This window comes from Neolamprologus multifasciatus, chromosome 1 (genome assembly GCF_963576455.1).
Source record: "Neolamprologus multifasciatus chromosome 1, fNeoMul1.2, whole genome shotgun sequence".
In the NCBI taxonomy this organism is placed as follows: Eukaryota; Metazoa; Chordata; class Actinopteri; order Cichliformes; family Cichlidae; genus Neolamprologus; species Neolamprologus multifasciatus.
This window is the reverse complement of record NC_140439.1, coordinates 21,257,032-21,275,789: the sequence shown is the minus strand read 5'-3', so window position 1 is coordinate 21,275,789 and position 18,758 is coordinate 21,257,032. Positions and strand designations below refer to the sequence as shown.

Sequence of the window (18,758 nt, the reverse complement as noted above, 5' to 3'; positions counted from 1 at the left end):
CTTTTGTTTAAAATGTTCACAGTATTAAAATGGCACAGGAAAGACCTCAGCAGCACATCTTTCCACAGAAGCCTCGAATAATCCCCATATGACCTTCTTAATGATTCCTAAAAACTGATAAAAGAAAAGATGGTCTGTTAAGTTTCGCTGAACTGCCCTTGTAAATTTGTTTCTATGAACTTGCTCTTTTTTTATATTAGTTATGTCTTCAGGCTTGTTCAGATCATTCAAAAGAATCTGTGGGACAGTGTAAGAAGTATTCATCTCAGACTGTCTCACAGGCATACAAACGGTGGATCATGGTTACGAGAATACCGACTTTCTATAATAAGACAGTGGTGCGAATACATGTGCGTTTCTACCTACGCACTGCCACGTGAGTTTCATTTCTAACCACAGTGCTTTAAAGCCTGATTTTCTTTTTTCTCAAGCCACCAAAGAGGTTCAAAGTGCAATGCAGCAGGTAATTTATTAAACTTTACTCTCCTCTTATTTGTTCAGGAAACTCATCTGGGACCTTCTTTCTCCACACCCGCTGTACACACACACACACACATACACGCACACCCTTCAGCTGTGGTGCATGGATGAAATTAAAACAAACATGGACAGGGGAGTAAACTTTTCTAAATACTGACTTAATAAAAAACACTTCTAGTGAAAACAACCGCAGAGACCTGAGGGCCAGCGGATCTTTGTGTCAGCCTGTGCAGCTGCAGCGCAGATGAAGCTGGCTGTAAGCTCTGGCGTTCATGCCCCGGGCTGAGTTCCACCTCTGTCTGCGTGATCTTTTATGTCTTTGAGAAAGGCGGCTTGTAGCTGCTGTCCACAGTTCACGTAAGGCCCGCTGTCAGGATCAGACCTGAGGGAAATAAATCTGCTTCACAGGGAAATGAATCAGAGTAAGCTCACCTTATAAGTTGTTGGTTTGACTAATGCTGACTTTCTGATGGAATTTAAACCCAAATTAAGTTTGTGGACGTCCTGAACTGGTGTGTGAAGGTTTGAGACATTTTGCGGTGTGAAAGAAGGGAATAAATTGTTTGCCCTGACAAAAATAAGAGAAACAGTCGGACTGAGGCTTAAGAAAAAAATTTAATTCTGTTCAGATCCGAGTTTGCACAGACTTGCCCCGAGCGACAAAGCTCTTGCCAGCTCCTCATAAACGTGCTGTTTCTGAGATGAAGTTCTGTTCCTCCCAAGATTTTCTCTTTCCCATTTTAAACCTGCAGACGTCCGTCATCCTAGACTCATGGCGAGTTTTTAAGAGAGACGGCTTACTGGAGGGAGAAACACCAGTTTAATCTTCTGTTTTAAAGCCATCTGTATTCAAAGGCAGCATTCGGCTGCGTGTCTTCCACTGCTTTTCTGCACAGTTGCTCTATTTGATGTCAGGAGTTGCTCAAAGTTTAATGAACAGTTATTTTAAATTGAGATAAACACAGACCACCTAGAGGAGGTATCTGTGTGGTGGGCTGAATTAGAATTTTCTGCCAAAAAGAGCTTGCTGTTCTGAGTCAAATCAGACCGTGTTTCCGCCTCCACTGACCCCCTACTGCATGCTAATGCAATCTATGCGATCTTGAGCAAGACAAAAAAGCTCTGGGATACAGGGAGTATTGTATTCGACGGAGCGCTCAACGGTTGCCTTGAAATGATCCAACATGTGGACAAAAACTGATTTTAAAACAATAGAAAGATCCAAGATGAGGAACCTACACACTAAAACTCCTGGTACAGTTTTTCTCCTTGGAAAGAACAGCCACTTTTGCCTGGTTTGGACCCTTGTCCTTCCTTCAGTGATAAATCATCTACAGGCTACTTTCTTCTTTAAACATTAGGCCTACAAAACATTAGAGAACAGTATAAATGTTCATCAGTTTCCTAGAACCAATAATAATACCAGCTCATAAGTATGTAGATGTTCCAGTTTTATTCTCTTTTAAGGATCTGCACTCTGTGTGTTTCCAATCGTCTGCTGTCCAGTTTTGGTGAGCCTGTGTGAACTGAGAACTGCTGCTTCCTGGAAATTTTCTGTTGTTCAGATCATTCTCTGTAAAAGAGATTGTTGTGTGGGAAAATCCAAGTAGATCAGCAGTTTCTGAAATACTCAGAGCAGTGCGTCTGGCACCAACAACCATGCCATGTTCAAAGTTACTTAAATTACCTTTCTTCCCCATTCTGATGCTAAGTTTGGACTTCACAGGTCGTGTTGATCATGTCTGCAGGTGTAAATCCACTGCATTGCTGTTTAGAGATTTTTAATGAGCAGTTGAAAAGGTGTACCTAATTAAGTGGCTTGTAAGTGCATACTGGCTTCAGTTTTGCCCAAATAGCTCTCTGGATCGTTCTAGTTCCTCAACTGACTTCCTCTCTTGTTTTCATATTGTTTTCACCGGGTGTTTAAGCTGCTGCCGTCTGGCAGGAGGTTCAGGCTGCTGAGGTCCCGGACAAACAGACTCAAGGACAGCTTTTACAACAGGGCAATAGCCCTGATCAATGCAAGTAGCTGACCTGACTGGCTACCTCCCTGGACTTTTTTTTGGGGGGGGGAGGTAACAATGTTTAAAACAATAACAATAATAATATTTATATTTATAACAAGGTGCAATAATAATTAATGTGCAATAATAACAGTGTGCAATACACATACACGTCTTCTTCTTTTTTTATTACTAAGTTAATATACTGTGTTGTGTTGTTTGTGTTCCGTTGTGATGTGTCATATCGTGTCGTGTTGTGTTATATGTAGTGCCGACGTAGGACAGTTTTCCAATCTCATTGTACTATTGTACTATGTATGACTGTGCAATGACAATAAAGAGAGTTATCTATATATATTCTTTTAATAATCAAATCACCTTCTATATTATACATTCGTGTCTCTCACTTCCCCTTTTGTTCCTTTCTGTTTGTCACCTTATTCCTTTGTTTATCTATCCATTTTTATTTTTCAGTGGAAAATTAATTTGACTCTTTACTCATCGGGCTTGGCATACTGTGATATAAACATATTCCTTAAAGAATTTAGAGTTAGTGTTAATATTGTGCGTATTGGCAACTTTTCTATATGCATATATAACACTTTTCCATATTGGATGTGAAGTGAGATATCACTAAATTTGCTGTGCGAAGGTCTCAGCCACACTTCTGAGAAATCACACATTCCACTCTCTGGTCTGTCACTTGTCCCTGAGGTTTGGCAGCCTCCCACCCGGAGGACGTTTGACACCGGTTGATGATTAGTTTGAAGGCAGCTGTCTGCAGCCCTGCTCCTTGAGAAAACAGTGTTGCGCAACAAGTTACGACCGTGTCATCCACCCCCTCTGGAGCCACGGGGAAACGGTCAGCATTTTTGTCGTGAGAGGGATGGGATTGATTTGGAGGGAGACATCATAAGGGCTTACATACTCACACTTTGATTTTGAACAACCTGTTTCCTTAGCAACTGATCGCCCCGCAGACCTTTGTGGATAGCATGTGTGTTTGTTTTATTTTAGAAGTTGGCTCTTTATGGCTAGGAGATGTTTTATATTGCATTTGGACAGTGCCGTGACTTTGTATGCCTGGACACCTGCACGCTTGCACCATGAATGCGCACATTTGTATTCATAATTTGGGCGCTTTTCTCATTGATAACTCCCGTAGTTAACTAATTTAATCAAGGCACTTTGATTTTCCTTTGTAAGCCCAATGTGCTCTTGCAGCGAGCAAGCACGATGATTCTCACACAGATCCACAGATAATTATAATTCTTTGTCAGATGATTAGTGTTACTGAGAAAAATTTGATTTGGGAAAAAAAAATGTGATGATACACAAGAAAATGGTGAGGGGATGACAATATTATCAGGGATGAAACCACATTTTCCTGGTTTTAGGGCTGTTTTGGAATTCTCTCTTTTACTAGAGATGGGTGTATGTGTTACCATCCTGCATGCGGTGCTCTTATAAAGGTTTGGCATGAAATTACCACAAATGGGCCTTAACAAAGCAGGATATAGACCGTGGTTGTTCCTGGTGATGTGCTGCGAAGGCTGTGAGGGCATCCTGTCAGTCTGTGTCAGTTTGTATCGAGCTGATTTGTGCACTGCAGAGGGATGATGTTTTTCTTAATTGCGAGTTTTAATCTGAAGCTCTGGGAACACAGAGTAACTAAAGCAGAGCGTGACTCAACATTTTCCTGCCACAGGCGGCAAGAAAAAGCACTTATCTACAGCCCAGCTGTTTTCCCCCTTTCAGATACCTCCATTGTACCCGTCATCGACCCCGTGAGGTTTTTGTGTCTCTAATTTTCTCTCTGAGTGAGGGACACCCAAGGATCAGGAGCTGCTATTGATCTGCCAGCGAGCCAATTTGTTGTCAGAAGCACTTGGCTTGTTCATTATCAGTTTTCCTTGGCGAAGAAAAACATGAGGGGGCTCTCATTTCGTTCAGATGCTCTTGTGAAGCGGAAGGGGAGGTGGAGAATGAAAACAAGTTAGACGTGAAGCGAGAGCGAGAGAGAGCGAAAGCAGATTGCCAACGAGAGCCTCCGAGTGGGAGGCAGCATAAGTTGGTTCGAGGAAAATTTAACAACAGAAGACAGGAGGCTGAGGCAGTGTCTCCTCTGTGCTTGTTTGACCTGCTATTAACCTGAGTGTACTTGGCAGAGACGGCAGCACTGCTGTCTGATGTATCCTTCAGCAATGGCCAGCTAAGACTACCTATAGTGTGACTTGGCATAATTAAACTGAGCAGAGTGGAGTTAAATGTGACAAAACCCTGACTCATTCATCAATATGACTGATGCCTCTTATATGTTGGGCTGGCAGCAGGGAGTAGAGAAAAACCTTTCCAACTGATCTGAACAGAAGAGCTCTAATATGGCTTTAATTTAATAGATACTTAATAATGGAGTTTAAAGTTTAAACTCTCTTCTGATTAGTGGAAGAACAAATGAATTATTTTTCAGTAAGAGCTACCCAGATGTACAAATAGCATATGAGATAACAGGGCAGTGTCCATACTAAGCACTGATGTAAGACCATTTCTTGGAATAGCTATACTGTGGAGCTGACTAACGGACAGGTGATATCATAATGACCTTCGAGTACTTATGTGACTTCATTTTCTGGAACCTTTTGTCTAATGAGTAACTGCAAAACATTTGCAATTAATTAGCTCAATTTGCTTATCTCAGCAGTGGCTTTGGGTTTATTTGCATTAGATCGATTGCTGCAGATTTGCACTAACATCTGTGCGTGGGCTTTCTCTCCCAGAGCGTCCAGTGAATGCGGACCAGCAGGAGCGGACCTTGCTGAAAGGCGTGTTCAGCGTCAGGAAGGGCAAGACTCAGCTGCACAAGTGGGCCGAGCGGCAGGTCATTCTCTGTGGCACCTGTTTGATCGTGGCCTCTGTGAAAGACAGCCTCACCGGGAAGATGCACATCCTGCCCCTGGTGGGGGGAAAGGTGAGAGTTCAGGGTTTAGAGCTTGGACAGCCTGAAAGGGTGGTAAGCTTTCGCTTTCTCCAGGGCGGAGGACATGCTCCAAGCTGTGCCATAACACTCTTCAACAACACAGCTGGGTTGGTCGTCTGGATAAAGTTAAAAAAGATGACATGCCTGCAGAACCGTGTCATGAAAAGTTCTCAGTTTATTCCTCCTCAGCCAACAGAGAATGCAAGCTCCACTTACTCAAAGATTAGCAAAGCTGCACACTAAAGTGCAAAATACATAAAAAAATCTGTGTGTTTGTGTTTGAGCTGATAAAACTTCAGTGGCACACTCTGTATCTCCACGTGAAACCATAGACTGTATATAAAAGATGGAAATCATCGGTTGGCAGCTTGGTGGTTTGAAACTGAAAATGTAGAGCGAGTGGTGGCTCGGCTTGAAAAACCGAAGGACACTGCACACTTTTCAGTCACACACCTGCTACTGTGTATTCCTTCTGAACTTTTAATAATGTCTTTGTTATGGACGCTAAGACCCTAAACTCACCAGAAAAAAAGGTTCTTCCTGAGGTTGGCATTAAGTGAACAAAAACGGGTCATTTTCCTATAAGCCTCTACACAACCAGGCATATTTTGGAAATCTTAGTATCTCCCCCTGTTGGCCATTAGAAGGAATGCAGGATTTAAAGGACTTCCACATTGGCAAGTTTTAGATCTTGAATGAATTCTCTACTAGCATAGCAGAATCAGTGTTGCTCTTGGAGTTGCATTGTGGGTAATGTGTGTCCCAGGTTTTCATTTTCTTTTCTTTTTCCAGTTGTGCTGAATGAGTCCAACAGTGTCACAGAAATACAGAGTTAAATGTTTTTGCGCTATTGCTGCAGTCGTTGTGGCCTCCAGCTAATGTTTTATCCAAGTTGACCAGATTTAAACATGTTATCTAAGGTTTTTTTTGGAAATGTCAAAATCAGAATCACTGAATGTAGCAGACAAAACCACACTAAAAGAAACAAACACAAAATCACCACAAATTAAATCTGTCTGTTCAGTGTGTTCCTGATCTCATCTCTGTGTTGTCTTTGTGTTGAGGTGGAGGAGGTGAAGCGGAGGCAGCACTGTCTGATGTTCAGCTCAGCCGGGTCTCAGGCCCAGACATACTTTGTCAACTTTGACACACTTGCAGACTATCAGCGATGGCACCGGCAGGCGTCAAAAGTAAGTCAAAGGCGAGCGCATGTCACTATCTGTACATTAAACATTCACTAGCTGGGACCACATCCTCACTTTAGGTTTGGCGGCATTTCTAGTAGGTAATGGCAGATGGCGTGAACATGAATTGAGGCTGCGGTTTGGGGAAGACCTCAGATAGGACTGGCGCGCCTTGCAGAGGATAGGGAGGGTGGGACATGAAAATGAGAACAAATGGGGGAAGGGGGGGGGGTCATATATAGATATATAGAACCAGAAGGGGCGTGTATGGAGGTGGTCCCACTCTTGAAATTCAGATTAATTATCTCCTGTGTTTTGTTTTGTTTTTAAACTTAAATCAGAATGTCTGTGAGTCAGATGATGTGAAATGAATGTATTTTTGTATTTGTGTGATATACAATAAATCTATGGGCCTTTCAGAGACTTCTAAGAGCTCTTCTAAAAGAAAATCATTGTCTCTGCACTGCGCAGATTGCTTTGTCTCTAATATCCTAATTAATGTCTGTTGTGCTGTGGCTCCTTCTTGGAGCTGAACAGCCTCTGTGAGAGCCTCCACAGAGGCTGAGCCAGCATACAATTAGCCATGGAAGGAGAAAGCCAACAGAAATAAAGAAAATCCAATTAGCTGCAGATTCATGCTAAGTCCAAGATCTCTTTCTTTCACGGTGGTATGGATTACTGGGTTAGAGGAGCCTGTTAGCGAACTGTAATTTAGGTGAGTGTTAGACTAGAGGTTTCTATGGAGACTGCAGTTGATGGCCGATGAAGGTTTTTGGTGGATTTGGGCCGACGTTTATGCTACATCGCTTAAATCAGAAGCCTGTGTCTGTGTATGAGGCTAACAGTCAGGGAGTGCATTTGTGCTTCCTTAATTAGCACTTCTGGATATCTTGGAAGTCAGACTGTAAAAAAAAAAAAAGCAACATAGATGAGTTGCATTTTACAACAATCACATTAACAATGAAAATTCAGTGTTTGTCAGATGTTAATTGCTGCAAAAGAAACTCGCATCATCTTCGGCACTTCGATTGTTGAGCGTTTAGCTATTTGAAGAACATTTCTTTATATTTTGGTTCCAAAGAGACAGACTTTCTTCTAATTTTTTACAAGTCGTCTTAAGCAATAGCCCTCCAGGCTTTATGTATGTATTAGGGGTGCAACGATACACAAAATTCACGGTTCGGTTCGATACTTTGGTGTCACGGTTCGATATTTTTTCGATACAAAAAAAAATGTTCATGCCTTTTTAATTTGTCATTTATTAAAATTATAAATATATATTTTAACTCAAAAGTACAGTTTTTAAATTTAATGTTGCTGAAACAACAAAGTAATAAAAAAAATAAATCTCTCTGATGGAGAAATCACTCATCTTTGGAAAAGAGAATTTATTACAGAGAAATGGCTCTTTCCAAAATAAAAGCTATACTATACGCTTCTTCTGGGCTTTATTCTCAGCAGCATATTAAACATATCAGGTCCCCATAAGGAGAATCATGTGCTAACGGCTGTCTAAATGACTCGGGTAAAGTTTGTAGCATGCGTGCTTGTTGTTTTTGTCTGCTTCCACTTGTCTTTGCACTAGGATGCTGTCGGAGTAAATGTGCAGTCATATTCGTTGTGTTCCCACTAGTGCTGTCAACGTTAATCTCGTTGAAATGACGTTAACGCCACAACACGGCAAATCTCTGTTAACTAGCTACCGCGGATCACCCCGTGCGTGGGGCTGGACGGCCAACACGTTAACGAGCTCCCACCCATGTAATTGAGCATTGCGTGGCACATCCAACATACTGTTTTACTTTTGTCCATGACGCGCTTACCATCAGGGTCATACTTCACATGAAAACCAAAATAGTTCCAAACGCCAGATCTGAATGAGGGTGGGGGAGGTTCAATTTGCCATGTTGCAAGGAGAGCTTAACTTCTGTTTTGCTAGCTTGCCCTGCGCTCAGTGAATCTGCGTTCGACTACTCTGCCATGCTGCACTGTCGAGCGCAGATCCACTGAGCGCTCAACACAGACAGCCTCGTCAGAAGAAAAGTTGATAAAATAAATTAAAAATTTTGTATTGTTCGATACATATGCATACCGAACCGAAAGCACTGTATCGAACGGTTCAATATCGATACGAGTATTGTTGCACCCCTAGTATGTATGTATATATATCAAATGAAATTTCAAAACTGATAACATAGCAGCCAAAATGCACTTTTAGTCACTCAAAAGTAATGTCCAAGTCTGTGGAGATTTTAATCAAGTCCAGCCTGACTGGACTAGATATTTCTCAAGAAATGGTTTTCACTTTTATAGATGCCATTAACATATTTTACAGAATCTCAATAAAATATTAAACTGTGATGTTGTAACTCAAGCTGTGATCGGCTGTGCTAGTGGCCCAAGTGCTCCAGTTTCTCAGCTTTGCAGGAAATTTTGTGTCACGTTGATTAAGGACTGAACTACCCATCATACCTAAACTGATCTTTGCTGTGTTTCATCGTTTCAGTGTTGAATTACAAAGCAAATAATTTAAAACAGCAAAATCTGTCCCGACCTTCCAATTCGATCTCAGAGTGTCGCATCACTGATTTTTTTTTTTTTTTAAGGAACAGAGGGCGTCTGTCCTGTGAGTTGTTTTGTGTTTTGTGGGAGAAGAGCAGTTTCGTCTTTATCAGCCAGTGACGTGATGCCATGCTTGACTGAGCAGCCATCCCATTTTCTGCGTAGCTGCACAGTGTGCAGCTCTGGAGCTAATGGGGGAGATGATTGTCAGAGTAGACTGACTTAGCACTGCTACATAGCATGGACTGATGGCCAGCGTGTAAACTGTAGTCTCCCAGGTCTGTGAGGAAAGAAAATCCAGTGACAAACAGCAGTAAAATCCCAACTCTAGATGCAATCACACCCTCCCTGGTGCATCAAATTTATGTGGAAAAAGTTTCACAACAGCACTGCAAACTGGACAGGATCACAGGGCATCAGCAACTCTATAAAATCGCTGTCATGTGAGCAGGTGTGTGGTGAACGGAGCGTGGACCCAGAATGTAGGAGTCAGTGAATGGAACTAAACTCAAAATCAGAGCTTCGTTGCAAAAAAACACAAAAGGCAAATACAAAACTAAACTAAACAGGACATAATGTGAACTGACAGGCAGAAGATTTCACCTACAATGAGGGAGAAGCAAACAATGTGTACAGAGGAGGGTGATTCATAGAAGTGGACGCACATGGGAACATAGCTGAACTGAATCATAACTAACGAGGCAGGGAAGGCAAACCTGAACCGTCTATCAAAATACTATCAAAATAAAACAGGAAGAAACACACACTAAGACTCAGACACGTAATTAGACATTAACAGTAAGGGATAAACACGGGGACAGGACTATAGACAAGTATTATTATTATTATTATAAGTATTATAATTATTAAGTATTATAATTAGACAAGACAGGGAATGCAGACAAAACGCAGTGAAATCAGACAGACACGGGAATGTGACCGGGGAGACAGAAAGGATAACAAAACACAGAGACAAGACTGGGACAGACTGGGAATGAAAGGGGCACTCACCCAATGAAGAAATAGAAACAACAAACTTGGATGCACTAGAGAATGCAAAATGCAAATTTCAGGGCTAACTATTACAAAACTTGAATATAAACTCTGGTGATGGCCAGAGGGGCCGATGGCGCGATATGGCAGCCTCGCTTCTGTCAGTCTGCCCCAGGGCAGCTGTGGCTACAACTGTAGCTTGCCTTCACCAGTGTGTGAATGTGAGAGTGAATTAATAGTGGAATTGTAAAGCGCTTTGAAGGCCCCAAAAAGCGCTATATAAATGCAATCCATTATTATTATTATTATTATTATTATTATTATTATTATTATTATTATTATTAAACTCTTCATAAATTTAAAGGAACGAGTAAAGAATCAAGAACAAACTCAAGCCTCACACACACACGCATGACGATCAGTTTCCTAAAAAAAAAAAAGAAAGACAACCATGATGATGGTAAGCTTTAAGACAGGGCTGTTATATAGACAGCATAAGCCAGAGGTGTCAATTGTAAGGCCTGGGCACCAGTATCTGAATTGCTTTGGAAAATGTCCCCCAGAACTCCCCCATGGACATTTATATTACACCAATTAAGTAATAGATAAGTAATGGAAAAGATTTAAATGACAGAAAAGTTGTTGTTTTTTTCTCTTTTTTTAATTTGTTTGTTTTTATTACAGTGTGTCCAAAGTTAGAAAGAAAAAAACATCAACTGACATTTTTTGCTAAGTTTTATAGAACCTACAGGCCAGTCTCGGCATCGAGCTCCCAGAACTTTTCTGTAATTATTCACAATTATTTCTTATAGTTAAAGCCCAAACAGTCATGCTGACAGATTACTTTCTTCATTTACTACAGCAGCGTCTTCCTATTGTGTAGAAAAATAACATGCTGTTGTAATTACGTGACTTTTTTAATACTAAGATAACCCTAGGATTAAATTTGCAGTTAAACATCTGTACAGTGACAGAAAGGGGAGTTTCACTGGTCTGTGGGCTGTGTTTGCCCCGTGATATAAAGGCATTTTGACATCCAATGCATAAGTTGTATCTAACATACTGCAAATCATCATGCTTTTGGTTAATAAGATCGGACTTTAACTGGTTATTCTGTTACTGTTTTAACTGTCGCTTTCCTGGAAACTTCTTGTACTGGAATGTGGGAAACTATCTATCTGAGTTAATTCTTGATGAGGCAGCTCGGTAGTGCTGATATGGAAGTCAGTGGAACTCAGTTTTTGTCATATATCATAAAGCTGAGCACAACTCACTACTTGACCGTTGACTTTTAAATAGACGACAAACACGTAGCTAATATGTTGTTCTAAAATGAATCATCAGATGTGAGCTCGTAGCTCTCAGTTTTAGAAATGTTGCCTGACAGTTGTAGCTGTGGTTGCACCATGTCATATTTATTTTCATGTAAAAATATTCGACATAGCCAAGTTTGCATGTAAGAGTGATGCTTTAGGTACATGAATTGTAACTCGGTGTTAACTCAGTCTGCTTGTGTCTGCATGTGTGTGTAGGTGGTGTCTCAGACGGTAAGCCTAGTGGACTTGTCCTGCTACAGTCTGGAAGCAGTGCCTGAATATCTGTTTTACAGCCAGGACATTACCCATCTCAACTTGCGACACAACTTCATGAGCCTGCAGGGACCTGGAGGCCTGCTCAACCTCCCCAGGTAACCACATGAAATCAAATGAAACATCTTTGCAAGAAAGAGATGGTATTACATCGTCCTGTGGCTGGAGAGCACACTATCATATCCGTATGGTGCTAAGTATCTGTCTCGCTGAACTATGCCTTGGCCACTGCAACGAATCCCCAGTGCTTGTTATTTTGATGGCCGGGGCTTTGGAAAGCTTTTATCAGTCAAACCTTTTAAACTTGACAGTCGCCGTCACTTTGTTACTTTTTAGGATGGAAATTAGTTATTTAATAATATCACAAAATATTTTGTTTGTTCACTAATTATGTGCTTTATTAGATAGTCTTTTTTAATTTTAATAATAATTCATTGATTACTATGTTTTTCACTCTTGTTATTTTCCAGTTAGTCTGCTGTTTCAGTGTTACTGTGAGCATATGTTGTACATCTCTTTGTTATCACACATTTAATGATCCCCACTCATTTATGTCATATCTGTGGCTCCGTATGTGTGGCTTTTATTACATAGGGCATGAATTTAGTTATATGTCCTTGCTCCTTGGAGTTGAGCCTGTTTAAACAAGCTGAGATCATTAGCACATTGCTATAAATTGTGACTCAACCCGCTTTAGTTTCTGTTGAATGCCTGGTTGAATGGGTGTTAGTGTACTGAATGCATGCTGTTATAAAAAGATTCTTTTTTGCAGCTTACTAAGAAGACTGGTTTCTCTTTCACTGCTCTTCTTAATGTTGTCTTTAGAATAAAGTTGGTGAGCAATTGTGGTGGACAGGCTGACAGATGAGGTCAGGCAGGAGTCTCTGTGGACTATGATGTTCGCAGACGTAACTGCAGAGAGCAGGTGGAAGAGCTCTGGAGAGAAGAGGAATGAAAGTCAATAGACACAAGACACAATACATGTGTGAGAGAGATGGGGTCAAAGATCCAAAGCTATGAACAGTACAGAAGAGAGGAAAAAAGTAACTGCAGGCAGGGTGGAGTGGGTGGAGATGAGCGTCAGATATGATTAGTGACAGAAGGATAGTAGCAAGAGTGAAAAGGATGATGTACAACGCCGTAGTGACACCTGCTGTGATATACAGTTTAGAAACTGTTGCACAGACGGAGGTGGAGTTGAAGATGGCAGAGATTGGAAACGAATTAATCAGAGGGAAAGCTTAGGTTGAAAAGTTTGAAGATAAAGTTAAAGAGTCAATCCTGAGATTGTTTGGACATGTGCAGAGGATGGCTAGTGGATACACTGGACGAAGGAAACTGAAGAAGGAGCTGCCAGGCAGGAGGAAAAGCAGAAGAGCACAGAGGAAGTTCATGAATGTAGTGAAGAAGGACATTCAGAGGTTGGTGTGATAGGAGAGGACGCTAGGGATAAGGTGAGATAGCGCTAAACGATCTGCTGTAGCAGGCCTTAAAGGCGGCAGCCGAAAGAAGAAAGAGAAGAATATTACATGTGAATAGTGTCGTGACTCATGACAACACTCCCAGCATCTGGGGTGCAAAATGGGAGGTAAAAATTAGTAATCAAGATATAACTTTGTGTATCACATGTGTCACAGATGTGACGCAGATGTGCACATATTGGTGCTGTTCTTTTTGGAATTTCTAGTTGTGACCACAGGGTGTGATTATATGTTTTAATCAACAAATGCACATGAAGAGAGAAATGAAAATCGCATTTATGTGTTGTATGCAAAGCAGGCCTGGCCACTCTAAACTGAGATATCAACTGTTAATATCAGGGAAATACATATATGTATGTGTATTTAAATCACTCCTATCAGTTATGAATACTGTTCTTTGTTGCCTGAAACAGGCATAACATGGTGAAGCCTGAAGCAGCATTACAAAATATTACAGAACTCCTACCGTGCAGCACACGTCCAACAATGTTCACCAGACTATTGAGAAGTGCTGTTCAGCCTCTGCTGGAGGGTGGACAACATGGATTTAAACTATTTTTACTGCTCTTTCACCACAGTGTGCTGAACCAGTCATCCACTGAAGGCAACAACAATGACAAATGCAGAACCACAAATAAACATTCACCTCTCGTACTTTAACTTGCACGATTGGATTGCTGTTTTGTTCGAGACATAAAGCCCATCTGTGTTCTTTTTTATATCGACCAGTTTAAACTTTTTTGAGAGCAGTATGTCTGTGATACATGACAGTGATGAATTCAAACACAGTTTGATGGTCTTGGTGGTGTTCATTCCTGATATATATATATATATATATATTTTGCAAATGCAGATAATGTAGATCGTAAACAAAGTGAGCCTGTAGACTTCACATTCAGTTTTTTCTTTTGTCAGGTTTTCTCAGCTGAAGAGCCTGAACTTATCTCATAACCGTCTGGGTGTGTTCCCCGAGTGTGTGTGCGAGATCCTCACCCTAACTGAACTCAACCTCTCCTGTAACAGTCTCCACGCCATCCCTGTACAGATAGGCAACCTTCAAAGGTTTGGCATTAAATTACATTTTTCAAAAAGGATGAAATAATTATTTTTTGCCAGTCACCATTGTGGTTTGTACTTTTAATCCACTATACACATAATGAGGGAATAAGGGAGGTGAAAAGGACAGAACATTTTGTTATGCACTCTGATAAAATGAAGCTAAATCATGCAGCATTTCCTAGGACGCTGTGCGATAGATAATGGATACAAATACAAATTGTTGTGAGCAGATATTTTGTCCGCTCTCTAAAGTAAAAGAAAGAAAAGCCTGTTTTTTCCCTTTCTTCTCTTAGCCTGCAGACGCTGTCTTTGGATGGAAACCACCTCAGCTCCCTGCCTGATGAGATGGGTGGCCTGTTTCAGCTCAACAGCCTGGGGCTTTCCTTTAACAGCTTCTCTCACGTCCCTGCTGTGCTGGAGAGATTGAGTGTAGTTGACAAGCTGGCTATGGCTGGGAACAGAGTGGAGAGTCTGGATTTGTGCACTCTGGTCAGAATGAGCCACCTGAAAAACATTGACCTCCGGTAAGAGGCCAGTGAGGAACAAACAGCCCTCAGCATATGCGCTTCCCTTTGACTCATCTCACTCTGTCTTATCCTTCTCTGCTTGGTCTTCTGCTCAGCCATATGTTATTGAATAGAATAATGCTGGATCAGGATATAATATTTAAAAGGATCCTACCAATGACTGTCATTCTTTCAGTGCCTACGAAGAGAGGTGGCAGGTGGAGAATAATTCTGTGCTGCCAATTAGCTACAAGTTCCTCTTTTGTCTCTTTCTCCATTAAATGTCCTGAACTTCAGCCAGGGCTGCATTCACCTAAGCCTTACCAATTTATTTAACAAATGTTCATAGATGGCACATTTCCTCTGAATAAATGCAGTGTCCAATTTAACACCAGGGAGCTGTCCAGAACTGCACTTTTCACTGTACTGCAGCACTAAACGTTTTTAGACGTGTAGTGCAATGAAGAAAATATTTGGTCCCTCCCTGATTTCTTAGTTGTTTTGCATACGTGTCATATTTCATTAATAAACAAATGTAACCTGAGTAAATGCAAAATGTAGTTTTTAAATTAAGATTTTTGTTATTAGGGGAAACAAGCCAAACAAACCTATTCAACCTTATGTGAAACACTAATTGCCCCCTAAACCTAATAACTGGTTGTGCCACTCTTGGCAGCAAGAACTGCAGCCAAGCATTTGCAGTAGGTGGCAATTAATCTTTCATATTGCTGTACAGGAATTTTGGTCCACTCTTCTTTGCAGAATTGTTTTAATTCAGCCACACTGAAGGCTTTTTGACCACAACCGGCCTTTTTACGGCCCTGTAAAAGCATCTCAATCACATTTAAATCATCTCAAACAGACTTTGACTAGACCACTCCACCAATCCTTGATTTTCTTTCTTTTTTTTGGGTCATTCAGAGTTAGAGTTGCAACCACCACCATGTTTCACTGTTGGTATGATGTTCTTTTTTATAAAATGCTGTTGTGGCATGGTGGTTCATCCAGTAGGGTAGACAGGATAGAGGAGGACAAACACACAGAATAGAGCACCCGTAACTGTTGCAGAACATGATCAAAGCTGCCTGGGTTATCGCAAAAAATTCCCTGGTGCCTGATATCACGCTCAGAGGAATGGCAAAGGAGCAACCTGGATGGGCAGGGAGAGAGAGGGAGAGAGACAGAGAGTGATGGAGCAGGGAGAGTAACCCATCTGGCTACACTGTGAGAAGTTTTATGCCAAATGTAACGGGACTCGAAACTTCCAAAAAGTTCCACTTTTCTCTCGTTAGTCCACAGAATATTTTCCCAAATGTCTTGGGGATCATCAAGATGTTTTTTGACAAATGTGAGACCAAAGAACGAATCTTTGTGTAGTTTTTAGGTGGCAGTTTTGCCCAGTCCCTTTCTTATTGTTTAAGCGTGGACTCTGACCTTAACCGAGGCAAGTGCCACCTGCAGTTCTGTAGATGTTGTTTCCGGCTCTTTCGTGACCACCTGGATGGGTCGTCTAAATGCGAATTTTGGTAGGCCGGCCATTCCTGAAAAGGTTCATCTCTCTTTCAAGTTTCCTCTATTTGTGGATACTCGCTCTTACTGTGGTTCACTGGAATCCCAAACCCTTAAAATGGCTTTAAAACACATTCCAGACTGATAAATGTCACTGACTTGTATCTAAGCTGTATTTTTACATCATGGTATGATATGTTGCTTTTTAAGGTGCACGTCTGTGCAAGTCTGAAATCAAGAAATCACTCTATTGAAGAAAAATCTTTTGAAAAAATCATGTTAATCACACTTAATTCATGATTCAGTGCTTGTTACTTTTCACAGAGGGTGAGGTAGGTTTGGATAGTTTTTTCCCCCCCTTAATATCTGAAATCTTAATTCAAAAACTGCACTTTGTATTTACTTGGGTTATCTTTATCTGATATTACAATTTGTTTGATGATCTGAAACATGTAGGTGTGGCAAATATAAAAAAAAACACCTGAGCAATAAGGAAGGGTGGGGGGGTACTTTTCATGACACTGTACCTGTACTGTGAATGTGAGAACGCAAATCATCAACATAGTTGGATCTGACATTAAGTGGCCTTTAACCTGCCAGCTCCCTATCACATGGCTGACTGAGCCTGCGTGAGGATAGCACAGGAAATTGTCCAATAAATTTAAGCGAGTGAGTGGGTGTCATGTATCCTACCTCCTGCGTGCTCTATCCTGGAAGTGCAGTTCATTTCCAGCAGGATGCATTTGAAGTAAACTATCTCCTGCTGTGTGATATACTGTAGTATGTGAGTAAGGAAAACTTCTGACAGTGTCCTGAATTGATTATCCTGACATTGTTCCACTCTGTATATGCCAGCCTCTAAGCAGTTCACAAATAAACAATATGTCATATGGAGGGATGGCAAAGAGAGGACCTGACTGCAAGATGCAGAGCCTGACGAGGCAGAAAACAAAATGAGCCTTTATTGATCAAAAGCAAAAACAAGAAAACACAAAGTCCAGAGGAATAAAAAGAATATGGAAAGATAGAAGGCACAAGAGACTGACAAAGGGCAGAGAGAAAAACACAACTATATGAAAACAGAGGGATGATTATACAAGGCAGCACAGTGAGAAAGAACTCTACACCGTACAAGTGGGGTGTCTTGCTCAAGGGGACCTCCATGGCTGGTAAACTGGGATAAGAAAACATGCAAATTTTTATTGTGTTGCGAAGATTAAGCCGGCAACCATTCCTCAAACCACAGCAAGATAATTTCTCAACCTTGTGAGTTAAGTTGTGGTTTGCAGGCTATATTTATAAGGACCAAGGTGCAGCTGTGGTGAATTTATGCTGGCAGCTCTCATGAAAGATGGATGAGATACTAAAGAGCATGTATCTGAGTACAGTGATGTACCGCGCACTCCTGAAATCAGAATGTATTTCCTTTTCGTTTCACTATGTGAGGAAGGTGTTTTTAAACGTATTACCGCCATCAAATGTTGTGATATGATATTTTAAAAGATAAACTGATTTGGGACAGCCCTAAAAATCATGCCACTTGCATACAAAATCCTTTTTTTCTGTGCTCTGTTCTCTCTGTTAAATATAGGCTGAATGGATTGCGGTGGGTGAAAAGTGAGAATCTAGAGGTAGTGAGCCAGGTGACCCAGCTGGACTTGCGGGACAACTGCTTAGAATCGCTAGACCTCGGCTCTGTGTGCAACCTGGAGACTCTGCACTGCCAACGCAACCAGCTGGGGACACTCACACTCAGCGGTTTCACACTGCGCATGCTTCATGCCAGCAGCAACCGTGAGTCAAATAGAGCGTCAAGTAGCTGCTATTAATGCATCACTGGCTATTTGTCTGTATGTTCCTGCCCTTCCCTCCACTGTTACATGCATCATGTAAGCGCACGTAGGAATGGTCCAGATGTTTGGTTGATGATTGCTGCCTTTATCTGCCCACAGGCCTTACAACCGTCAACATCTATCCAGTCCCTAACCAGCTGACGCACATGGACCTATCACAGTGAGTTCTGGCTGGGAATAAGAAGTGGCTACAGAGATGCTGATGTCTAAAAATAGTATCTTTGTCTTTGTGCTCATTAATCTAGTTCTGCTCAGTGTTTATGTGGTTGTAAATCAACATGAATACTGAAATAGATCATTATCACCCAACAACCTCCAAACAGATATTCTGTGTACTTATTTAACTGTTAAAGGATTTGGACTTACAATATTTATGGAAATTTATGGGACTTGGAGGAATTGTAATCATCACTTTGTTTTTTTTTATCATGTCGGCAAAGGCAGCTGAAGCCCCTTTGCAGTATATTCTCATCCTTTCAGCTGTTAGAGTCACTTTGCCTGTAGGGATTAAGTAATAGCTGTACAGATGAATGAGTAGAAGATGCGCAAATCTGAGAAATCT

General features: G+C 41.2%; 1 protein-coding gene across 2 annotated transcripts in view; it reads left to right on the top strand.

Annotated features, from left to right (window-relative positions):
* The window catches only part of phlpp2 (PH domain and leucine rich repeat protein phosphatase 2), a 39,292-nt gene that overhangs the window by 9,998 nt on the left and 10,536 nt on the right, over positions 1–18,758 (top strand). For both annotated transcript variants that reach the window (XM_085168670.1, XM_085168661.1), the window contains exons 4-10: positions 5,261–5,451; positions 6,525–6,650; positions 11,732–11,886; positions 14,185–14,331; positions 14,622–14,852; positions 17,935–18,137; positions 18,296–18,356. In XM_085168670.1, the coding sequence (XP_085024796.1) occupies positions 5,261–5,451; positions 6,525–6,650; positions 11,732–11,886; positions 14,185–14,331; positions 14,622–14,852; positions 17,935–18,137; positions 18,296–18,356 (1,114 nt within the window). The remainder of the gene's footprint in view (positions 1–5,260; positions 5,452–6,524; positions 6,651–11,731; positions 11,887–14,184; positions 14,332–14,621; positions 14,853–17,934; positions 18,138–18,295; positions 18,357–18,758) is intronic.